Source organism: Neofelis nebulosa, chromosome 9 (assembly GCF_028018385.1).
Source record: "Neofelis nebulosa isolate mNeoNeb1 chromosome 9, mNeoNeb1.pri, whole genome shotgun sequence".
NCBI lineage: Eukaryota > Metazoa > Chordata > Mammalia > Carnivora > Felidae > Neofelis > Neofelis nebulosa.
In genome coordinates, this window is record NC_080790.1 from 77,163,095 (window position 1) to 77,188,836 (window position 25,742).

Below are 25,742 nucleotides of genomic sequence, written 5' to 3' on the forward strand. Positions count from 1 at the left end.
ATAGATAGCAACCTGTTGTTACTTTACCTGCATGACGCCTCTTGTCCAGTCTTCAGAGCAGTTTTCTCTGTGAACTAAAGAATGCAGTCTTTTTTGCTGTACCCTTGCTGTACCCTCTGATACGTTGCATTTACTTGACCTCTAATGAGATTTCTTCATTTTCAGAAGGTCATTTAAACCTTCCCCACAAATAATGGCACCTCAAAAGTATGTCACCTCAACAGTGACAGCAGCCTTTAAAAAATTAAAGAAGTCAACTTTCTTTCATTTTTAGTTAGAATTACACTTCCTCATGTTTCAAAATAAAAATTTAGATATAATGAATGCTTTCAAGGGAGGAGAAGTGCTTATCCAAAGAGCAGTAAGGGAGATAAAATATTGTTTTAAATCTCTGATAACACTAAACTGCGTTTTTAGGAAATTGACATTTCCATTCCTCCATCACAGTAGCCGTATAACCACGTGTGGCTGGTGGCTAACGACCGTGCTGGACAACATGGATAAGGAATATTCCCATCATCACAGGAAGTTTGATTTGATGGCTCTGAACTAGATTTTTTTTTTTTTTTATAAAAGGAAAGATCCAAAGTATAGGTCAGAAGTAAACTTTTATTGTCCGACACAAAGATCTCTGCCAGTAACTTTTTGTAGTTGTTTTTTTTTTTCCTTTTGCCAGTTTGTAATATATTTTTATTGTGATTGGTCAGTTTGTACATATGTAAAATATAGATGCTCAGTGTATTATAGAACTGAGGAGAGTTTCTGTCTTTCTGTTGATCCCCACTTTCATATTTGTATAGAAAAGGCAGTTTCTTGAGATTGAAAGAAATTATTGAAAGAAAATGTTCTGTGTTCTGAGGTTTTTGAAAGGTTGATAGTTCACACTTAATGTCAGTTAAAAGGGAAGTTTTGTTACCGCATGGTCTCAATGAATTTTAGGTAATATTTTCATGTAAATATGGTATAATACATGTAATAATGTTGACTTAAGAAGTGAGCTTAATTTTAATGTGTCTTCTGTTTATTTAATCATGCTAAAGAATGAGAAAGTAAATCCTTTATGCAGTTTATAGTCTCATGCACGAGCTGTTGACTTAAAAGCTTTGACAGATGGGACAAAGGAAAAAAGTCAAACTGAGCAATGGGTGCTTTGGTGGGATTAAGAGGATTGGTCAGGCAGGGGGTGGGGGGGGATAAGAAAATCCTGTGCCTGGGGACTGCAGGGGTGAATCTCAGAGGCTGGAAGTGACTGAGAGGCTGGGCACGTCACCGTGTCTTTGGAGGATTTTCTTGGGATTGACGAGAATAATTTACGAGTGACCCTGCTTTTCTCGCAATCTGCTCAGCTTCGATGTTCACGTCGACAGGCTGAGGTTGTTGGCAGCAAGATCAGCACCGAGCTTGCTAAGGCAAATGGCGGCGATTGCTTTTGCTCCTCGTGACCTGTGGGGATTTCCTCATCGGGAGATGAACCTTGGGGGCATTAAGGGTACTGAAATTTCATCACAGGAGATGTGCAAACAGTGTAGCAAACAGAAATCATCCCAGGCTAGGGTTTTTTAATCATGTCGGTTTTAGCCAGAAGTCAAGCAATTTTTGCTCTTGAGTTTTAAAAAGTTGGGGGAGGGGGGTGTTGCCAAATTAAAAGGCTGGGACAAGATTGTTGAGTGAAATTTTCAATTTTAATGTCACGATGGATTTAGTTGTGCAGTATGCTCACCTTTAAAACCTGTATGTATCTAGATGACAGAAATTTGAAAATTAATCAACCAAATGATACAGTGTTAGTAATATGCTTTCATTTATATTTAAAATATACAGCGCTGGAAATAAATGTTCATTTTTGTTGCCGAAAGAATAGTTTTACATTTTATAATTATGGTGAATGTAGAAAAAAGAGGAAAAAGTATCCAGCTTAGGATACAGCCGAACAATGCAGGGCATGCAGTTATTTTAGTCATCTAATATGTCAGCATTCAAGAATCTGAACCGATTGTTTAAAAAAAATCTTGTACTTTGTTTCTTTTGTTGCTCATTTCCAACTTTGTCATCTGTCAGAATGCAAAAAAAAATTATCCTTCTATAACCATTGACAGGATAACACAAAAGCTGTCTCCAGGTCGATATTTTGCAGCAATATTTTTAACATACGAACAGTAGTTTTTATAATTTCACCTTGGTGCTCAACCATTTATTATCGTATCAGAAGCATGTCAGTAATTCCTTTCTAAATGTCTGCTTCTTTTAGCGCTGAGACCCACATCAAGGGCTTCACACTGAACGATGCTGCCAACAGCCTCCTCATCATAACGCAAGTTAGGCGGGATTATTTGAAAGGTATGTCACAATGCTTGACCTTTACGTCACATTAATGCCTCTGCAGATTTTTCTTGTAACGCCCTTCGAATACTTGGATAAAGGAGTCCATTTAGCAAATTACCTGCTTATCAAGAGCCTTTTGTGGTAGCTGAGAGACGTAAATTACTGTACATGCATTTATAATACAGCTTGAATATGAATGTACTTGTCATTTGACCACTTAGTCCAGTTTCCATTCCATTTAACACAAGATGGGTTTTCTTAAGATGAATCACAGCTCTTCAGACATGCAAAATTTGTGTTCCAGAACGAGAGAAAGTACAGGCTTTCAAGTGCGTTAAAATTCACAGCACAAGTCATTTTGCTTTGGAAATTAACATACTTTAGAGCATCTGAAACAATTCCCAGCAGTTGTTTCTTGCATATTGTGTTGGTTGTGTGTGAGATAGCAAATGAGTTAAATTGAGTGTTAAATATGTGGGGTTGTGCACCAAATGATTATAATATTGATTTTTAAAACTTAATCTAATACTTTTTCAATAGTTCATAATACCAACAGCAATAAAATACAGTGTTTGGAGTTTAGCGTTTAGTGTTTTTAAATTAACGTTAAGAAAATAACCCCAGAAAGCTGCGGAGAGGACTTTGGGGAAGACTGGAAAGGGGGCCGTTTGTTTGGTAGAGGGTATTTGTGGATGGATTTGGATCTGGAGATCCTATGAGTGAGCTCCCCAGGAGGAAAACGATGACTCTCTTAAATGTAGGTAAGCGTCCTCTCTCAGGCTTTACGTTTGAATTTTAGTCAGTACAGTAAAACCATTAAAACCACAGTTTTCCAATCTAACAAAACCCACGTAGGAAATCTTTAAGGAACGTTGAAAAAACTCTCACTGTTCAGTATGGTGTCTCCTTTCTTCCTCGCTATGTAGTAATGATGTGATTCTTCACTTGCATGTTTATAAAATAATTTCCCATGCCTGAGAGAAAGTTGTTAATTGTGCATCTTTAATGTTGGCCTGTAATATTTAAATACGCTGGTCTTTAGAGGTCTTCTCATTGATTAGGACAGAGTAGGTAAATGATGATTTTTCTCTTTTGCAAAATTTCTATCGCAGCACTCCACAGGCAGGGCCAGCCCATCTAGACAGTCCTTTTGGACAGGGCTTGTTACTAAAACTTTAAAGCTGTCATTTCATTTTCAATGTAAAAAAAAAAAAAAAAGGCTTTTTGTCAAGTTGACATTTAATGTAGAATGAAAAAGAGTTTTAAAACATTGTAAACTTGCTCCCCATATAAATATTTCTGTAGACCTGGAGATAAAGACACAACATTTTTTTAATTTTGAGGGGTTAATTTTTGAGCTGAATCTGAACTGAATTTTTTTAACTTGACTACTGTCCTTCGCTTGTATATTAGATACCCTATGAAAACTACAAGAAACTTTACGATGTGATTTCACATCTACTCCTCTCAGTTGTTCAGTTCGGCAGGAAGTTGGTCGAGAGTGGGAGCCCTGCCACACTCCCGCCTCCACCCCCCCATGCCACCGTCGCCGTCTGCTAACCTGTTGTTAGAGTCCCGTGGTCGTCGGCAAGGATGGCAATGGTGTTGGTACAGTCCCCATCTCCTTATCTTGCTCCATGGCTGACTAGGGCTCCCAGTTTTTAAAATTCCCTTCTCTTTTTCAGGTTTCTTTTTCTCAATGCCATCTAAAGCAGAAAAATAAAGCCAGTTCAATCTTAATCTAATTTTGTAAGCGTATACTGTTCTGGAATATTAATAGCTGATTTATATGGCATCTTGGCAATATAATCAGTGTTACTAGTAAATTAAGGAGACTGAAAAGGACTCAGGGAGAGAGTGTGGATGGATACCGTTTTGAGTGTCTCTTGGGTCCTAAACTATATGGAAGGCAATTCCTGTTCTGGGAATTTGATTTAGGTTCTAAGGTCCCATGCTCCCTTTGAGTGGACATAAAATGGTCTGTTGTCCCAGTCCTTCTCTCTCACTCACACATGCACCCGTAGATGCAGGTGTAGGGGTGTTGGATTCTTGGGTTGCTGTCTAGCAATATGACCTTGGGCAAATTATTTAAACTCTGTTGTCTCAGTTTCTCACTTATAAAATTGGTACTTACTTCAGAAGGGTAGTTGTGATTGTAGCTGCTGACTATTGTGTCTACGTGTAGTAAATGCTCAACACTGTTGTTATCTTGTTTTTGGTACTGTTTTGATCCAGTCGTGGGAAGATCCTCCCTAGCAGCCTGTATTCTTAGTTAAAAGAATATTTTTAAGTTGATTATCTATGTGTGATTACCAGTTAAAGAAGATTTTATCAAGCTTGTTTCATAGATTATATTATTAAAACAATATCAATAACATTTTGTTTCCTAGTTATGCATGTGTATTTACAAAATATTAGAGAAGGTGCCTTTTGAAGTACCTATTTTTCCCATTTGAGAATCACGGATTTGGATTTTTTGTTTGTAGTAGTTAAAAATGGTTTCCTCAATAATAAACACTGAGCGTATTTTTTTTTTTTTATTTTAGCACTTTTAATAGACTGTTTAGTTATTCCCTTACCCTCATTCTTCTGTAAAAGATAGGTTTGTTCTCATTTGGAAGCTGCCTTCAGAGTCTCCATTTTTTCTAGGTTACATTGCTTTAATTCTAAAAAGCCGTGAAGTTTTTCTTGATAGCAGTAGTGATTGTTAGGCTAAGTGTTAAATTTTCCCCCCAGTCTACCACTTTACTTTAATGTAATGATTTCGCTACACTGGCACATGAGTCAGTAAATCAAGATATTTCGTATTTATCCGTAATCAAGTACTTACAAGTATGATACTTAAAAAAAAAAAACCTGTGGCTATATCCATGGGAATCTGATGATCTTTATTTTCTGTATCTACCAAGTGTTCAGTCATTTAAAATGAATTTGTTAGTGTGGAACTTGAATGTTCTAGTTTGGCTGCTTCTGTGTAATCTCTCCTGTTTAGAGAGAGACATTGTTTCCAAAGATGAATCTTTGGGATATTAGATTTGGATAAGCAGGTAATGTTTGAATGTAATAAAATCTGGTAAAGTATGAATGTGGTAGAAGTTACAGTATTTATGGAGACTCTTTAATTTTTAAAATTATTTCTATTTTTGTGAACTTGTCAGTTTCCTTAAAATTGGTCACTAAATGTTATCCCTGAAGGGAACCCATGTTCTGTCAGTAACATTTGTGTTTTCTCTGAGATTTAAAGAAGAAATTTCTCTGGCCTCTGATATTTTATAGATAGCCAAATAGATCATTATTTTTTTTAGGTTTCTCATAAAGTATTAATGTTTTCTGTAATCTAGAATAAATTATTCATAGCTTTTTGTGTGTAGCCATTTGGTACTCGTATCTAAAAGCTGGTTTTCAAAATGCATTAGTCAGTACGGTTCATAAAAGAAGAACTCTGTCGCCTGTTTTTCTGTTGTAGAGGCTCTAAAAACGCTAAAAACCACCTTAGATCTGGAGCAAACACCTTCTAGGATAGCAGTGACCCGCCTTATTCAGGCATGTGCCTTGAAGGGTGATGTAGAAAGTATACAGGAGATTCAGAAGATGGTAAATGGACTTGAAGATTCAATTGGACTTTCAAATATGGTTTTCATCAATAACATTGCTTTGGCACAAATAAAGAAGTGAGTATTTTCAAGTTTCTTTTCTTTCACTGGATACTAGAAGGAGCATTATCTCAAATACCACCTTTAAAAACTTTTCTTAGGCTATTAGAAGCCATATCAACACAGAGGAAATATTGATGTCAGTTGCTGATTGTCCTCGAACTATTAGGGAATAATTATGTGTTACAAAATGTGTTTTAGCTTTAAATTAGACCAACGAATGACATTTATCAAATTTTTCAAAATTGTGAAACTTTCTCCATGGTGGTAACTTTCTTCATGTGCATGCCAGGCCCTTGTGTTGAAACACTGTTACGAACGTGAAAAATGAGTTCATATGATTGTCAGCAACACTGAGGGTGACACTCTGCTAGAACATTGTGAGTGCGGAGGGACAAGCAAGCTTGTTAAAAATCAGCATTTCTGTTTCCCCCACCGTCCTTCCCATCCCTGCTGTCAGCACACACGCATAGGAAGCGAGGTGTTTAGAGGTGGTTCTTTTACCATCGCCTCTAGATTCCTTATGGAGACATGCCACTGTAGCAGTAAATCAGAACTTGATTTTTTTTTTTTTAATTTTTTTTTTTTTTTAACGTTTATTTCTGAGACAGAGAGAGACAGAGCATGAACGGGGGAGGGTCAGAGAGAGGGAGACACAGAATCTGAAACAGGCTCCAGGCTCTGAGCTGTCAGCACAGAGCCCGACGCGGGGCTTGAACTCACGGACCGCGAGATCATGACCTGAGCCGAAGTCGGCCGCTTAACCGACTGAGCCACCCAGGCACCCCAGAACTTGATTTTTATTAACGTCTCTAGCAAAGTACGTTGCCTAAGTTAAAGATTCATGGGATAATTATGGAATCGACACTCTGCGTGCTTTGTTCTTGAGTAGTTAATCTCACATACAGTTGATGGGTTGCGATAATCAAAATATAATGTTTGTTTTTGCAGGGTCTTTTGTTTGTTTCTATTTCTTTTTTTTTTTTTTTTTAATTTATTTTTGGGACAGAGAGAGACAGAGCATGAACGGGGGAGGGGCAGAGAGAGAGGGAGACACAGAATCGGAAACAGGCTCCAGGCTCCGAGCCATCAGCCCAGAGCCTGACGCGGGGCTCGAACTCACGGACCGCGAGATCGTGACCTGGCTGAAGTCGGACGCTTAACCGACTGCGCCACCCAGGCGCCCCTGTTTCTATTTCTTTGGGCAGAAAAGCTGTGTTTTGTTTTGTTTTTTCCTTTTAAAATGGTTCCCACCCCCGGCCAGATAGAACTTTGAATTTTCCCTTAATAAGAGAATGTGATTATTTTAGGTTAGAAGATCAAGGAAATTATCCAAGTAAGATCTGGATGAATTTTAAAATGCTACCATATTAAACACAGTTTTATATGATGTAGAGAATGTGATTTTATTCACTATTAAGGAACTATCTCACTGAAACCCATGAGAAAAACTTACTGTAACAGGGTGTTCATTTTTATTAGAGGATTCTTCTGTTTTAGGTAAGAATTCCAACAAAAAATTGATTATTTGGATTCTGAGTACCATATCATGACTAAAGTATCAGTTAGGAGTACCTTGGCCAAAAAGATAGTCATACAGATCATTGTTTATCATAACTTGTTAAATAGGGCCATGTAATTGATTTTTTTTTTTTTGAGTGTAAAGGTACTTTTTTCTGAGAATCTTAGTATAAATTAATTATTTTTCAAATGTATGATACCTGACAAAAACAAATTGATGTGACTGGTTGAAAGACATGCAAATAGCCCTTCGAAGACCTCAGCAGCAGCTTGAAGAATCCTGAGGTGTTATGCAATTATTATCTTCACCTCATGCAGCAGGAAGCAGTTGTAGATCAGAAAACTGAAGTTAGAGCACTTAAACAAGTTTTCATTTGATACCCAAAGAGCTACAAAATCAAATTAAATATTTAAGGTAAACTATTTCTTAAGGGACTGTCATTAATTAGCTGTTTGATCTTGTCTCTAGGGCAGTGTTTTACAATAAGCAACTACTTCGATTATTGTAGCATAAACTGCCTAGCGATTGCTTTTGTGACCTAAAAGTGGAGTTCACCTTTGCCTAGTGGTTTTTATCTGGTTAGTTGTAAATCTGTTTTCCCTTTTTCCTAAAGTATTTGTATGTGTCAATCTCTTAAGTTCTTATACTGAAACTGCCTACAAGATTAATACAAAAGCAAATACTTCTTTAATAATTTGTTTTACTCTTTGACAGCAATAACATAGATGTTGCAATTGAAAACATTGAAAATATGCTTACTTCTGGAAATGAAACCGTGAAACCCCAGTACTTTGGCTTGACATACTTATTCAGAAAAGTAATAGAGGAGCAGTTGGAACCAGCAGTTGAAAAGAGTAAGTGAGCTGTTCTTGCTAAAAGAACACAGAAGCACATTTTCTCTCTGGTGAGGCTGGACCAGATTTCTTTGGTGGGTGAGTGATACTACAGTTTAAACAAAAGAGTTTTCTTACCTGTTATTTTTTCAGTAAGCATCATGGCAGAGAGACTGGCCAATCAGTTTGCAGTTTACAAACCTGTCACTGATCTTTTCCTTCAGCTTCTGGATTCAGGCAAAGTGGATGACGCCAGAGCTCTCCTACAGGTAACGAGTCGCCACATCTGGACAGTGGGGCTTGTGGCTTATGGGAAATAAACTGAGAAATTACTAGACCTAAGTATAGGGTAGCATACTGGAAATAGAGCATGGTGCTGCTAGTACATTTAAATTCACTGTGGATCCAGGTCACATGACAAAGACTGGCTTGTAAGCGGGAGGTTGTTGGTTTGAAAGATGCCAGACTGGACTAGAACTGCCCTTCGATTTCAGGGGGGTGAGGGAAGATGTGTTTTGCTGAACGATTTAAAGACAAATGCTTTTGTGCAGATAGGTAATGCAAAGCCCTTCCTTTGATTTCCTACTTTAATTTCTCTAATGCTCTAAAGACTGCATCACCATGGCAACACAGTTTGCAAACAAAAAGTAGGAAATGTTTGCTTTTCAAGTACAGCTTCTCACTTGAATACTCAAACATTCTCAGTGCCTTATTCAAGGTTTATTAAGAGTTGAATTTGCTTTCTATTCACTTGTGTGTCACAGACACATTAAATGACAAATGCAGGTCTCTGTGGCCCGCACTTGCAGTTAAATTAGCAATCTTCAGGGAAGGAGACAACTGCATTCATGCCATTTTAACAGCACTAAATATAAAGCTGTGCCAAGTGCCGACAGAACGGTGGGTGATCGGAGCTGCCACTGGCAATGTACACAAACAGGCACCGCTGGGGAGCCCTTCCCAGCAGGTGGCAGTCAAACAGTCACCGTGATCCCTCCAACAGCAGTGTTTGTGTAGACTCCCTGTGTCAAATTGAGGCCTGGGACCAATTTCTGATAGTAAGTAGTACTATATTCCATTCCATTTTTACGAGCTGCGAAACATATTAAGTGGTAGATGGGGAAGGGGAAACCATACCCCTGTGCTGGAGCCCTAGTTTTAATCCTTGAAGTTCAGCTAGTTTGACAACAGAACCCAAGCCATTTTTAAAAGGAGTTCTTGACAAATTCCTGTGTGAACAGTTTTGCAAAAGGTGGAAATTGGCATGTGCCTCTGAGGTTGTTTTTTGTTTTTGTTTTTGTTTTTTTTTACTTTTTGTTCCTGGACAGAGAGAAATTCTAGTTAATTGGGAATGTTCTTGTTTGGTTTGGTTACTTTTTTCTCCTCTCCCCTTCCCCGCCTTTTTTTTTTTTTTAAAACTAAACAGCAAAGGCAGTTGATCATACATAGGGATTTCAGGAATCTTTTCGTGGTTTTGTCTTGCTGCCTTTAGTGTTAAAAGTTCCACCTAAAAGAAATAAACTCTAAAGCTTTATCTTTGCGTGTACGTATCTGTACATATCTAAGTGTACCTACCGGGGGGGGTTACTTGTCTCTAATTATACATGTGATAGTATTCACTCCATTTCAACACACTATTTTGATAGTTCTTCCGAAAGTGGCACTTGCTGTTTTATCTGCCAGCTTGTCCTGAGCCATCATCGCCCTGGCTCTTAGCGTGCACAGCGGCCAGCGGGTGAGGTGGGTGCCTGTGCCTTCGGAGCCGCACTCACACGGCGGCCTCTGCAGGGCTCTTGGTGGCAGCTGTGCGTTGAGACATCGGCCACAGTCTCTTCGTTGTCAACCCCTTCAGCAGACAGACGCTTTGGATGATAAACCCTTCACCTGTCCTTTACCTGCTTGTCAAACAGTAAAAGATTATTCTTGCCGCGGTGAAGAATATTTTGTTCACAGATGTCGAAAACATCAGTTTATAATGTAAATGCTCTGTGTGTCCGCAAAAGTTCTTTTTAGACTATTCGTTTTAGTATTGACAATGTCTTAAAGCTTTGAAAGAACAGTGTGCTCTTAGAAACTTAAGAGAATGACATCTGTGATGAGTGTAAACTAAAATATTGTCTTGCCATATTTGATTTTACTATAGCATCTAAGATGGGATAGACACTTGATTTCTCTGGTCTGTCATATAAACTTTTTTTTTTTGAGTTTAACTTTTGTCTCTTTCTCAAGCGCTGGCTGTCTGTTGCAATGAAAGCCTTTTATAAAATAGAGAGATTGAAATCAGTCCTTTTGTATGCATAAGTGTAGGTAATTATACTTTAAAGAGAACTTGCTTTGTACATTTTAATTTTTATAAAGAAACGAGCAGTTATCTCCCTGACACCTTATTAAATGTATAATTAACCTTATGATCCCTAGCTCACTTGTGAATGCTTGGCAGAATAATTGGAGAGGAATAGTGCTTCTTTTTTCCCCTCTTTCTTTGCAGTCCTAAACCTTATTCTGTGGTTGTTGAAGCATCGGTTTAATTTTTCCCTTTTCTTTTTAAACAAACTTCATACTCGCGGTGCCAAGGACAGCACTCCACTCACAAAAGCTTGGCATAGCTGGAGTTTGTTTTCTTTTTCTTGCCTTAAAAAAAGTGGTTGACAATTAGGCCTTCCTGTTGGTAATGACACATTACTGTATTATTGTGAACTTTGTTAATTGGAAATATTCACCTTGGTCTCCTTGTTTATCAAAAACCTTCGCTTACTGAATAACGTTTCAATTTTTAGAGATGCGGCGCGATTGCTGAACAAACTGCAATTTTCTTGGTGTTCTGCGTTAGGAGTTCTCGGAAACCAGGAAAGGTACTGTGTGGGATTTGCTGGCCAGTCAGGGAGGCTAGAAGCCAGTCTTGTTCGGGGACCTGAGTTTCACAGAAGAGCTTGTTGGTTCAGTGCCTTACATAAAAACACTACAGAGACCGAAGATTTTGCTTGTCTATACTTGTTCACTTTTTTAGATACTGAGACAGAGTCAGTCCAGGCTCCTTTTGTCCTGGAAATGCAAAACATGTTCATGCAGTGAATCGCCCGTTCACGTAGTTGTGTGTGAAGAGCCTCAAGAAAGGGCCCTTACGGGGGCACCCAGCTGGCTCAGTCGATGGAGCGTGCGAGTCTTGATCTCAGGGTTGTAAGTTTGAGCCCCTCATTATAAGCAGAGATGACTTTTAAAAATAAAAGAAGAAGAAAGACAGGGCCCTAGAAAGGAAGATAAAAATCCTGTTGCTTAGGTCACTTGGCCCATTTAACAGTGGGGAAGCCCTACAGAGGGAGCTGTCCTCCTGCAGAGCGTCTCTGTGCTGGTGGCTATGCCAGCCATTTCTCAGGTCCAAGCCGTCAGGTAGATGAGCCACTTGGCTTTAAAACTGGCACGTGCCACAAATTAATGTTCTCAATTTGTGTGGTTACCTCATTCACACTAAAAAGCTACGTGTGTGTATGTGTGTATAAAACAAAGCCAAGTCCTATTTTTGATGTGAAAAAAAATAAAAGTACAGTTCCAAAAAATATTTGTAGGTCTGATTTTACCTCTGAAGCAACATAAACCTCATTGTCAGTTTATTTGAGCACATACAAAGTTTTAAACCAAGTGCCAGTTGTAATGTTTGTTTTATGCAAAACATTTAGGTTTCTAGTCTGAGAGTCTGTCTAGTTCTCCTTAATTTCCCTCATGCTAACACACTGGTTTTGGGGTGTTTTTAATTTACCCAGTTGCACTTTTTATCTCTTACTCATATTTATTTACAGCAAACAGCTTTTCAGAAGTACTTATTGGTTGCTCTTTTTCCTTTCAAAGAGACTTTTTTTTTTTAATTTGTGGATTAAAAAGTATAAGGAATCTAAAAGGCATTTGTCGCTCTACACACGGGTCTGCGCCCACATGCCAAGTACCTACTGCCTTGCTTGGAAGATGGACAGGAAATGTACAGTAAAACACCTGTTGAGGACGTTCCTCCCAGGAGACTTTAAATTGCAGGAAGTCCTGGAAGGATGCAGGTCCAGATATATAGGTTGAGAAAACATGTAAAAAGTTAATTAGGATTTTTAAAAATTCCAGTTACAGTGTCTGCCTGTTTGACAGTAGAATAATTAAGCCAGGTCATGTATAAAATCCATCCTTGGTTTATCCAGCAATATTGGAATGTGTTTGGTTACTCACTAGAGTATGGCAGGTCTGTCTTTACTATAGGAACCAAACCCACTGGCGTGTCTAGATACCTCTGAAAGTAACCAAGTAAACATTCCAGGGATATCTGGAAATGCTCTGTTTATATTCAAAGCATGAAAACTCAGAAGGACTGAATTCTTCACATTTTGTTTGAAAATCTTGGCACCTTGAGACATCGTTGATATCTGTTTCTGCTCTTTAGGATTTCGTAATTTCTTGGTAAGGTTACTAGTTGACAAAAGAAGCAAGCAGTCTTTATGATATTTTAGAAAACAATTTATAGAAGTGTAAGTGGAATTGCATTAACTTTTGAAAAATGTTTGTTTGGCTGTCAGTTATCCAATCAACAATAAAATACTAAGATACACTAGAAGGGAAAAAAGTTTATTAAATTGAATAGGCAGTTCTGTTCTAACTGTTGTGAAGATTCTCTGATATAATGTACGTATACCAGTGTTTTATTTCACTCTTCTTTTGAGCTGTGGTAACATTTCCTGTATTTAATTTCCTAGGCATCAACTCTGAATTCTTTGTTAGAATTGATTCCTGAATTAATTGAAAAGGAAGAAGCATACACTTCTATCATGAAAAGCTATGGTAATAAGTTTAATCTGACTATGTTGTATTTAAGTCATTTAGATATTTGTAGTGTTGTCAACTAAGTCTTTGGCTCAAAGACAGTAATCCTAAATATCAGGTAATCATGATATAAATAATTGACTTAGCTTCAGAGTATGTTTTAAAAGCACATTTAAGAAAAATAGGCAATTATTCGTCTAATTTTCACATTAAAAAGTATCATTGGGCATCTTCAGAGAGGCCCAGCTTTGTTGAATAGGATCCCGGGCTCCTGGCAAGACTTGGAAGTCCACTTGAGTGTACACACTGGGCACCCATCCAGTCTCCCCAAGGCCACCTGAAACAAAACATGAAATAGGCACATATTTGAGACTGTCACGTGACTTGCCTTCTTGCCTCTTCAGTACCCTCCCCACCTGCCTACATTTCTGAAATAACAGACCTCTTCATTAAAAGTGGGCCCCAAGATTTTACTTTAAACCACAGTTGAAATTCCACTCTTTTAAGCACTTTGCTCCCTGATTGCCAGCTCATCACACATGAAAGGGAACCATGCTAAAGTTTCCTCAGTAGTCAAGATAAATGTAAGCATTTCATTTCTAAGTGATGATCACCTATCCACCTGCCACGAACTGATTTGCTCACATGAGGCAAGGGCTAAATAAAGAATTGCTTTGTTGATTTTATTGTTGTCAGGACAACAAACTGCAATCAGAATTCGTCATCTGGTTCTTCGTTTCTCCCCACCTTACAAGGTGACCATGATCTATTTCAAAATAGAGACAATAATCACAAAATTTCTCAAAGTTCCATTTGGGGGATTGGGAGATGTTAAATAATGACTAAATACCACAAAGTAGTGTCAAACAGCATAAAACTGCTACTGACTTTTGTAATCCCACTTGGGAATTGGGACAGGAAAGAGCAGGGAGACCAGGAAGGCAAGAGGGAAGAGTTTTCTGAATAGCTTCCTGGAAGATGGTAGAGTTTGGGCTGTGCCCTTGACAGTGTCAGGGAAACGATTTGGTCCCTGAGGGAGGATAACAAAGGAGTTATAGATAGGAAATTGACTTCACCCAAACTGCAAAGATCTGTTCAAGCCCAGTGAGAGCTGATGAATCACCCACACTCGCTCCCTTTTCGGAGATCCTGAGATTGATCCCTAGACTTCTCCTATCCATCCTGCAGGCTTGCCCTGGCTGTGCTGGAGTTGGGATTGGTTATACCGCACTGGTGTAGGGTAGGAGATTGTTAGGTGCTTAAATGTTAAAGAGTTGAGTTACCAACAGTGATTGTTAGCAGAGACCTTGTGATCCCAATAGTAAACCTCAAAGTAAAATTTCTGCACATCAGCTACAACTGGAAAGCCAGCTAAACTTAGCTCCTAGGCTACTTCATCATCCATTTAAGTGAAATATTAGTTTAAGTCGTTAATGTTATGTAGATGTGTGTAGTTTTTTTAATGTAGATTGATTAACGTATTTAGATTATTTTTGTCATTGTAGCTAACTATATATCCCTCATATTTGCTTAGTTCACAATAGGAGAATGTATTGAAAGTCTTTTTGGTGGTGTTTAGCTGATGATCTTCACCATGATGTAGATCTAGATTTCCACATAATTTACATGACCCTCCCCACAATAGTCCTTGAATTGGCTTGATTTCGAAGTGTGGATTAAGGGGTGCCTGGGTGGTTCAGTCAGTTAAGTGTTCGACTTTGGCTTAGAGCGTGATCTTGTGGTCCTTGAGGTTAAGCCCCGTGTAGGGCTCTGTGCTAACAAGCTCAGAGCCTGGAGCCTGCTTTGGATTCTGTCTCCCTCTCTCTCTGCCCCTCTCCCACTCACACTCTGTCTCTGTCTCTCTCAAAAATAAATAAACGTTAAAAAATTTTTCTTTTTTTAAGTATGGTTTTAAGCAGAAGAGTGTTGAATGGTGTATGTTTACTTTGGTTTATGGCCACTTTAACTATCCTGGGTCTCTTAATAGCCTTATTTATCATCTTCTCTTTTATACTGAATAATGCTGAATTAGAGGTGTGGGGAAGAGCGAGGGAGGGAGCTGGTAGTTTCTGAATGTGGCTTTTTGCTGAAAGTAGTTAACTATTCATTTGCCTTGGGATAAAGGGATTCGGGAGTCCTTGAACTGCTGTGTTTTGAGAAGAGAGTAAGGTAGGTGGTCTTTATCTATGATTAATATCTTTTTTTTCAGTCTTAGACAAGGATGCTGCGTCTGCTAAAGCACTGTATGAAAATTTGACTGCAAGGAATATAAAATTGAATGATCTGTTTCTAAAGCGTTATGCAGTTTTGCTGAAGAATGCTGGTGAGCCTGTCCCTTTCACCGAACCCCCTGTGAGTATTTCTTAATTAAGGAGAAAAAATACCTCTACAGATTTACGTATGCTTCATATTAATGTGTAAAAAAAAAATAAGTTGAATACTTAATTACATGAGGATTAGATCTCTGTGAAGAACCCTCAGGGGAGAGCTTCAGGAACTGAATAGTCCTGCCGTGAGTTTGGCTGTGGGAGAACGGAGCACTCTGGGGCTGAGGTTTAAAACACAAGGTCAGTCTCAGACCTTCAACTATAGGTATGGATTTATCAAATGTCCTTGGGGCAGTTCTGTCATCATTTCAACTTGAAATAGGATTTAATGGCCAGTATTTCAATAGCCTAGTATATTGTGTCCCTATTAATTACTTGTTCATTTTAAACAAGTTGGTTTTTATTTCTTCATCTAGGAAGGTTTCTTTTTTTATTGAGGTGTAATTGACGTAACCTTATAATAGTTTCAGAAGTACAACGTAATGATTCGGTATTTTTTTTTATAATGATCACAGTAAACCCATTAACATCCACACCACACATAGTTATAAATTTTTTTTTTCTTGTGATGAGAATTTTCAAGATCCACTCTCCTAGCTACTTTAAAATATGTGGGGCACCTGTTTGGCCCAGTTGGTAGAGCATCTGACTCTTAACCTCAGAGTTTTGAGTTCAAGCCCCATGTTGGACGTGGAGCCTATTTAAAAAAAAAAAAAAAAAAAAAGACATGCACTACAATATTCTAGCCCTATACATTACATCCCCATGATTTCATCATTTTATAACCAGAAATTTGTACCTTTTGACCCCCTTCACCCACCTGAGGCAACCACAAGTCTGTTCTCTATATCCATGAGCTTGGGGCTTTATGTTTTTTGATTTTTGTTTTGTTTTTATATATTCCACATGTAAGTGAGGCTATACAGTATCTACGTTTTCTGATTTATTCCGTTTCGCTTAACGTTCTCAAGGGTCCATCCATGTTGTTGCAAATGAGAAGATTTTATTCTTCTTGTGGCTGAATAATAATCCGTTGTATGTGTCATACATATATAATGATACGTACATCACATTTTCTTTATCCATTCATCTGCTCGTGCACACTTAAGTTGTCTCCGTGTCTTGGCTACTGTAAATAATACTGCGGTGAACATGAGGGTGCGTGTCTTTTCAAATTGCTGTTTTTGTTTTCTTTTGGTGAATACTCAGTAGTGGACTTACTGGATCATATGGTATTTCCATTTTTAGTTTTTTGAAGAACCCCTCCATACTGCCTTTTCCACTCGCTATACCAGTTTGCATTCTCACCAGCAGTGCACAAGGGTTCCCTTATCTCCACATCCTTGCCATCACTTCTTGTCTTTCTGATACTAGCCAGGTATTAGGTGCTGCCTCATTGTGGTTTTGATTTGCCTTTTTCCTGATGATGAGTGATGTTGAGCACCTTTTCTTGGGTCTGTTGGCCATCTGGATGTCTTCTTTGGAAAAAATGTCTGTTCAGGTCCTCTGCCCATTTTTAATTGGTTGCCCAGTAAATTTTGTTTTGCTTTGTTCTAATAAGAGAAATCATACATGCCAAATTCCTTTTTATTGTGTCATTAATTTGCAAGTTAGTACACCATGTTTATTTGAACCTTCTGTACCCAGGCGTAAATACCTATGTGCCCACACGGTGGAGGCTCTTGGTGCTGGCTTTAACTCTGGACTTGGGGCCCTTGAACTGGTGATTTCATGAGTAGAAAGGAGTGCGGAGGCTTGAGAAGACAGCAGCTGCCACGGGCCCGGTGGTCTTTGCTATCACTTTGCAGCATTTTATGACTTCTGAGTTTTGTGCCATCAGCTCTTGCTAGAAACTGTACCTGTAACTTCCCTCCCTTTTTGTCTCAACAGGAAAGCTTCGAATTTTATGCAAAGCAGCTGAAGGAATCAAGGGGAAATCCTCTGTGAAATAAGCAGTCACTACTTTATTTTGTGTGTATTTGTGGTTCAATGTCTAAAATGTTATTTTTTAAATATATTTGAGAGGACAGAATAAATAAATGAAAAGTTACTTTGTGTATTTTTTTTTTATTCATAAAGTACATGTTCAACACCTTATTGACAGCAATGGTGTGCACTTAGTCACTAGGCTTTGTTGGGGTTTTGCCTACAACATAAATATACGGCATTTTCTTCATGGTGTCTGATGTTTGAAGCTGTACCTTTTCAAGGTTCTTCTCTCTAACACTCTTGATGTCTCCCCTGCTCTGTTTTGTTCATTATTTTCATAAAATGTTATTCCTTTATTTAAGACTTGCTTGTTAATATTGTTTACGTGAAAATTTTGGAGCTAGACAAAATGATGCTCAGTGCGCCTTCTAAGGCTTTGCTATTTGATAGGAAATTCTCTTCATGTGTGAAACCCTGCATAATTTTCCAATTTTGTAAAATGCTGGCACTAGCAGCCATGTTGTAAGTCATCTAGCACTTGTTTTCCAGTGAAAAGCAGAAACTCAGACTGTTGCTTGCTCTTGGTCGGGGTGCTATTTGCCAACGCCTGGACACTCCCCACTATGCTTTCCCTTCTATCACGAAGAATTCCGAGGGCCTCTGTTCACAGATGCCTCTGAGTCCTAGCCATGACTTTGGTCATGAAACCGAGCAGCTCATTTCCTCTTGTCTTGGTTTCGGGTGTTTGTCAGCATAGGTACATCCCATACCAGGCTTGTTACTTCATACTCATCCTATGAATGTGTGATCTTATATAGGAAGGAGATTGTGGTTTGTATTCAGTTTTGTCAAAGTTATCCCCAAATCGTTTAGTAATTACTGTAAAAGAATGCAGGCTGGGTTGTGAAACAGTTTACCATTACAAAAGTATCTTAATATGTAACAGTGACCTATTTGGGGATTAGGTAGTTAATTACCAAGAAAGCTGAAAATGTTTTATTGGAGGTTTATCCTTGTTTTGGCGTATTGCTTCTCCCATTTGAAATCAGTGGTTCCCACTATCCACACGAGGGGAGACCTTGCCTTGCAGGAAGTAAGCTGGCCTCATGCTGGTTGTGCTGCTAACCTGAGTCTTCATGGAACCAACCATCCTTCATCTAGAGCCTGCAAGTAGCATGAAAGAGGAGGCTGAAGGAGGGAAGCCAAGAAGTAAATGTCATCGTGGCATTGTTTCCTCTGTCTCTGTTTTGTGCAGTTAGACCTAACGCATCAGAGGCCTCAGCCAATGTCGAGTCCTGGCCTAGAGGACTTAATGAAGCTCTCCTTTGTTTGCTCCAGGTGCAGGACCCGTACCTGTTGTGGTTTTGATATTGTCGGATTTGCCAAGAGCCTCACTCCACCAGTGAATTCCACTGGCCTTATTTTTTGCAGTCACACTAACCAAAAGTTAGTTGAGCAATATTTTACTGATCTCCATTGAAACAGGTCTCTCAGATGAGGCACGGCCTTGGGGCTTACCCTGGACTTCTCAGTTGCCTGGGCCAGAGACTTGAGAGTACAGAATGTAGTCTTACTTGTATGAAGTGACTCTAAGCCAGCCTTGTATATGGACTCTGATAAAATGCAGGGTAGTACAGAGGAAATAGCATTATCTAGCATTCTATTATTATTATCTATTGTCTATCATTAGCACTCTAAACAGCACTATAACTGCTTCCCCCTCGAATTTAAATATTTAAAATATAATTGTATATTCTAGGTGGGCTAATAAATGCTTTCTAAATGTCTAATTGCAAAACTGAAACAAATAGAGAGCAGACACAATTCTAGAACTCAATAATGTTTTAGACTAAAATTACAAGGAAACAGTCTAAAAAGTAAACATCATTGTAAACTTTTGGAAAGTACAGTGTTTTATATGTAATTGTATGTTCATGTATTTGAACCTAGTATAATTTTATTGTGAAATGCTTTGAATAAATTGTACCCCAAAAACTTGTGAGCTTCTTCATTTTTAATTCTATCAAATTTTTGTATAACCACTTTTATCATTTCAAGGACTTTAGTCCTAAATTTTTTTTTTTTAATTTTATGTTTATTTTTGAGAGAGAAACAGAGTGTGAGCAGGGGAGGGACAAAGACAGAGAGGGAGGCACAGAATTTGAAGCAGGCTCCAGGATCCGAGCTGTCAGCGCAGAGCCCGATGCGGGGCCTGAACTCATGAACTGTGAGATCATGACCTGAGCCGAAGCTGGACATATACCCGACTGAGCTACCCAGGTGCCCCGTAATCTTAAAATTTTAAATTAAAAATTGTGTGGTGGCCTCTGTTGCGACCAGAATTTCTTTGTTAAATGGTGTATGGTTTGTGTGTGGAGAACCAAATGAAATCATAGCTTCTCTGTTGTAAGGACAAGTGGATATTTAATTTGAGATCTCTGAGGTACAAAGTTGGCAAGAATTAGTAGAGTTGGACGCATGGTAAGTGGACACTGAAAATGAAGGGGGTTTTATCTGCATTGAGTGTCAGCAGCATTCCACGCCATGCAGGTGACTGGGACCACCACGGATCAGTCCTGGGCACACTTCCCTCCTCCCTACCCTCCTGTTCCTTTCTTGGGTGTGCTCATTGTGGCCAGCATCGGGGTCTTCTCTTTGCAGCTTCTTGGCCCTTCTCCCCACCCAGCACATTCGTTGTCTCTCCAGGGCTCCTGTAGCCACTTAAAAGAGCAGGTGTCAGGCAGCTCATGAATTCCTTGAGGACCAGTTCTCTGTGTCGTGTTTGCACCCCTGGACCTCACACAGACCTGGCTGCAAGCCCCCATGTATCGTTGTCAGGGCCACGTGTTCTGTGGGGTTAACCATGGGTACCCGCTACTGTGCATCGGACGCTCCTCTTACCTGACATTCACAATGAGAAAGTTGGGGCTTACAGAAGTTAATGTACCCCCCCCCCCCGCCCCCGGTATCACAGTGCTGTGATATGGCTGGGATTGACTTTCAAAAAAACAAGCAATCCAGTTAAATTTTAAATTCAGTTAAAAATCCCGTTAAAAGTCAAATCAGAATCTCTAGACTGTTAGGGTATTGTTTTTTAAAAAGCAAGCTTTCACATTTAACACAAGTGTTCCCAGTCTGGACAGCTTTACATTGTAAAGTTATTTCCTTCCATTTAGTCGAATACTCGGTTTCTGGCATAATCACCCGAGTTTGTGAATTCCAGTAAATTTTATTGCACACTGTTCTTCCCCATACAATTTATTCCACAAGTCTGCCATGTGTGTACTCTGCATACTTTTTCTTGTGTTTGAGGACAATTTTCATTTAATATTTGTCTTTCTGACAAACCAATATTTGTAGAGTTTCTATAAAATGAAAGCAACATTCCTGAAGTATGGTGGAGCTAATAGCTGCAGGGGGTACAAAATCATGGTAATTTATAGCTTTGCTGTTTCTATTAGAAATGTATCCTGCTTTCAGACCTGTGGACTTTACAAAGCCCACATTATGCAGCCTTAGTACAAATAAAGGAAATGGCTGCATTTGCAAATTCAAAATAGGCACTTATCTTTTTCTTTTTTGCACAAAGAAACATCCGGTTCAGGCAGAGCAAAAACATTTAACCGACTTCATACTTAACCATCCCTGCACATTAGTTTGGACAATGGCTGGCTGTTGGGATCCATGCTTACAAAGATCTCTTGAAAGTAGTATCTTCACCAACCCTGCCCCAGGCATACACTTACTGAAATTCTCATTATTTACTTGCTTTTGTCGTTTCCTCCCCTAAACTGAGGTCTCCTGGTGCTTTGCAGGGCCACCAGTTAGAACCAGAACCTGGCACTGACAACCCAGTGAGCATCGTTGAATGACAATGAACAACACAGCACCTGTCCCGCTTTTCAAGTCCTATTCTGAGATGTGTGCCTTGCATGCATTGGTGGCTTTCCTCACACTTCTTCCCAAGAGATCAAAGATGCCACTCGGTAGCTAGGAGCTCGGATATTGGGGGCTGAGGCCCAACAAGTTCTTTAAAACCCATGTGCCCAAATGAAAACACACTCAACTTTATTGCCATGAGGAGGGCTCTCAAATGTGTGATGGTGCAGCTCAGTGTAAGAGTGGAATCAACAAAAAGAGGGACAGTGGAGCTTTTTGGTGGTTTGGGGAAACAAGGAATCGCTCCAACTTTACAAAATGGCAAGACTATCATACGATAAACGGCACTAATTATTACACAGAAAGCTGAGAAGTGTTTTTCTGGTCTTTGAGTTGGTGTGTGCTAAAAAATCTCAACCTGCTGCTTAAAAATTACTGTTTTGTTAGCTGCTGATACCACATGGCTGCTGCTGTTCCCCAGTTGCCAACAGAAATGGGCTGTGCTCCACCTGCCTCTCACCTCCTCTGCCCTAGTGTCTTGGGCAGACACCATGTGATAGGGACCAGGATATTGCTCTATACCCTGGCCATTTTAAAGGAAGAACCTATCCTACTATCAAAAGCAAGTGTCAGGGGTTCCTGGCTGGTTCAGTGGGGTAAGCATCTGACTTCAGCTCAGGTCCGTTGGGCTCTGTGTTGACAGCTGAGAGTCTGGAGCCAGCTTCCGATTCTGTGTCTCCCTCTCTCTCTGCCCCTCCCCTGCTCACACTGTCAAAAATAAACAATCATTAAAAAAAATTGAAAAATAAAAAAAAACAAGTGACAGATAACTTGAGATTTGAATGACCTAGTTTAGACTATGAAAATAGGGGCCTTTACTTTCAGGCGTGAGCACTGGATGTATTTTCCAAAGAACAGGTCAGTCAGCAAGATGCTTCCTCACTTTCGGCTTCCCAGTCCCTTGCCCTGTTCCTCTGGAGCCTGGTGGGTGCTCCAGGCCTGTGGCTGGGCCAAGGGAAGCAGGAAATGGCACATGGTGGCTGTGCTGCACCCCTCTGTGAATGACATACTTGAGTCTCAGTAGAACCCCTATGTCTACCAGGTCTGTAGTTAGCGCTTGGATTTGGTGTCCATTTAAATATGCCTGCTGCTAGCTGTTTAATCTGGAATCAAAACAAGAGGACAAGTGGGGGGGGGGGGTGCTGGGAACACAGCAAATGCAAGATCTCTGTGAACCTGACCCGGGAGATTAGCTTGACCGAGGGGCAAGATTAGGTCTTAAATCATTTTTGTAAGAACAAGAGCAGGAAAATAAAAATCACATCAGGAAATATTTGAGTCCATATAGGTAATTACTTTCTGCTTAATTAAAATGTCCCTGTCAATAGCATAATTTGAAATTGGAGGGCTTAAAATACAAATTTCAAAACCTTTGCCTTCTGATCAAGAGTGTGCAAAGCTTACAACCTTGGGCAAAATCCAATGCACTGCCTGTTTTTGTACATAATGTTTCACAGCCACACCATCCATGTTTCAGAATTGTCTGCAGTGGCTTTCACGCTGCAACAGAGTTGGGTAGTCGCAACAGATACTCTGGCCCCCAAAGCCTGAAATACTGTCTGACTCTTAACCGGAAGAGTTTGCATCCCCTGCTTTTGATAATTACTCACAAGCTGACCTCTCTCCCTTTCAATGCAGGGAGGGGCTGAGTCGACAGCCCGCATGCCCCAGGGAGCAGTTTTTGTTGTTGTTTCTTTGTTTTGGTTTCAAAAAACAGACCTGTGATATCAGAATCTCTGGGATTGGGGTCCATAGTGGTATTTGTTAAAGCTGTGGGGTGGAGAACCAGGATGCTGTAACAAAAAAAAAGAAGAAGAAAAGAAAGAAAGAAATGGTGGCTGCTGGAGTTTCTCCAATTCTCCTGCCTCAGCACTTTGCCCCTTTCCCCCACAGCCCTGTGCACCAGAGTCCACTGAATCATTAAAGCCCCTTGTAGACTGAGTGGCCATAACTCAGTTAGATGATGGACCCCACTGGCTGCCAGCCCTCACCGCACATTGGAATCACTGTGGAGTTCATAAAAAAGCCCAGTGTCCTCTATCTCCTCCATTCAGGCCTAAAGCCATTAGGTGACTGTGTATGGGTGTGGGACTGAGAGTGGGGTAGGCGGCAGTAGGGTGAGAATGGCATCTGTGCAGACTAGGGGACAGCTTGATAACACAGCCCCAGCAGAGTGAGTAGGGTGCAGATGGGAGATTGGTTACATACAGGGGATTAACCAAATGAGTGAAAATATGAAGGACAGTGGAAGCCAGGTTTGTCACAATTGGAAAAGGGAGTTACAGGGGCACCTGGGTGGCTTAGTTGGTTAAGTGTCTGACTTCAGCTCAGGTCATGGTCTCATCGTTCGTGAGTTTAGCCCCACATTGGATTCTGTGCTGACAGAATAGAGCCTGGAGCCTGCTTCAGATTCTCTCTCTCTCTCTGCCCCTCCATCACTTGTGTTCTCTCTAACAAAACAAAACAAAACAAAACAAAACCCAGATACAAATGCAGAAAGGGAGAAAATTAGAATCAACTCTATGGTGTGCTGATATTTGGGAATTGGATGTATTAACGTGAACTCACATGTACAGGTAGATGTGTTTGTGTGTGTGTGTACATACACATGTATACAGACCTGTATACATATATCCACATGTATGCATTCCCTGTTTTGCCTCCTGAGAGGATCTGGGGGCAGTGATGCTGCAACAGCAATGGGCATATTTATCACTCAGATCTTTGCTTCTAAATGCCATTTTCCACTAAAAGGAACAAAGAATTCTTAGAGAAATGTCTGCATTTCCAAGCACTGGGACTAAGGACTGGGGGGGAGAAAAGAACAAAATGAGCCTGAAACACTTTTTTGTGAAAGAAAATGTTCACACAATGATAGAGACGTATCAAAAGGATGCAGAAACCAGCTTGAATGTGCCCCAGGGCCAAAACAGGGACAATTTGAATGTGAAAATTAATCATGAGACTAAGGGATTATAACCCACTGAATAAAACAGGACACTACAGGTTTATGTTGCTATAAATTGAAAAATGGCTAAGTGGAAGGTTTAATGAGAAATAGGCAACTTACATATTTATAAAGCACCTACCAACAGAATGCTTAATTACCAAAGGGGGGATTGGCTGTGGAGAGGGCTGGCAGACACTCCCTCGATCAAGTGATCCAAGTGGACATCTTCGGTATAGGACAAATTGAAATCCTCACCACCGACAGGATGCAATGAGAAGGGTGCATCACTTCTGCAACATCCCTGCCAAAAGAAGTGCCTGTGATATCCCGTTAAATTCATGACCTGAATTTTGTCATGCAAATGTATCAAACTCAAGCTGACAGCTAATTTGCAGAATCTTCAAGTGTCAAGGTCATACAAGTCAAGGAAAGTTAAAGACTGTTCTAAACTGAAGGAGACCAAGGAGAGTTGACGACCAGATCCAATGTATGATTCTGATCTTGATCCTTTTGCTATGAAGGACCTTGTCAGAACAATCAGTGAATCTTGAATGGGGCCTGCCCATTCGACAGTGGCCTGGTATCAATATCATAATGTGCCGTGTTATAGTGTGGCAGTGTAGATAATGGCAGTGTAAATACCCTGAGTTTCATGGCTGTACTATAAAAGGGCAGTGTGGTAGAGCGCTGCCTCTCAAACTCGGGTACATAAACCACCTGGGGATTTTCCTAAAATGCAGATTTGGATTCAGGAGGTCTAGGTAGAGTGTGAGCTTCTACCTGTCGGAGCAGCTCTGAGGTTAAGACCCATGCTGCCTGTCCAGAGCAGTTAGTAGTAAGGGCCCAAGGAAACCTGGGGTGAACATTTACTATTTGCCTCCCACTCACCTTCCTCCCTTTTTTGGTCCCAGACTGTGGTGTTTCCTTTGGGAACAATCTGCTCCCCTTGGTGTTCCTGTTTTGGATCAGATGGTCCTCAGTGCCCAGGCAACGAAGCACGTAACCTGGGTGTCATCTATCCCGTACCCTGGCCACTGTGAAAGGTTCAACACTGGTCCTCAGACCCAGCCAGGGCCAGTGAGAGGCAACTCTGAGAGGCCTGGCTGAGCTCACACAGCCTCTACAACCATCTTCATCTTTTAGAGCCTTCTTAGAATTTCCAAGCCTTACAGTGGCTCAGGACTTGCCTCTTGCCCTCCAACTCCTAAAGGCCTCCAAGGCTTTCCAACCCCCACATTGGACTCTACCACATAGTAGCCATGTGACCTTACCTAGCAAACTGAATTTTTGCCTCAGTTTCCTCATCTATAAAATGGGATACGACCCCTCAAAGGGTTGAGAATTCTAGGATACTCCTCCACATAAGTGTTTTGAGCTGTCCCTGGTATAGATCAGATGTTCAATAAATCTTTAATTGTTCAGTTTGGCTTTTGGAGCCCATGATCCCACACAAAAAGAATGGCATCTCACCGG

General features: G+C 40.1%; 1 protein-coding gene across 1 annotated transcript in view; it reads left to right on the top strand.

The window, feature by feature from the left end:
• Positions 1–17,501, top strand: part of LRPPRC (leucine rich pentatricopeptide repeat containing) — a 110,061-nt gene extending 92,560 nt beyond the window's left edge. Inside the window, exons 31-38 of the mRNA XM_058684262.1 lie at positions 2,249–2,337; positions 5,789–5,993; positions 8,212–8,351; positions 8,484–8,599; positions 11,108–11,182; positions 13,058–13,142; positions 15,334–15,476; positions 17,342–17,501. Coding sequence (XP_058540245.1) covers positions 2,249–2,337; positions 5,789–5,993; positions 8,212–8,351; positions 8,484–8,599; positions 11,108–11,182; positions 13,058–13,142; positions 15,334–15,476; positions 17,342–17,398 — 910 coding nt within the window. The 3' untranslated portion in view covers positions 17,399–17,501. The remainder of the gene's footprint in view (positions 1–2,248; positions 2,338–5,788; positions 5,994–8,211; positions 8,352–8,483; positions 8,600–11,107; positions 11,183–13,057; positions 13,143–15,333; positions 15,477–17,341) is intronic.
• The last annotated feature ends 8,241 nt before the right edge of the window (positions 17,502–25,742 follow it).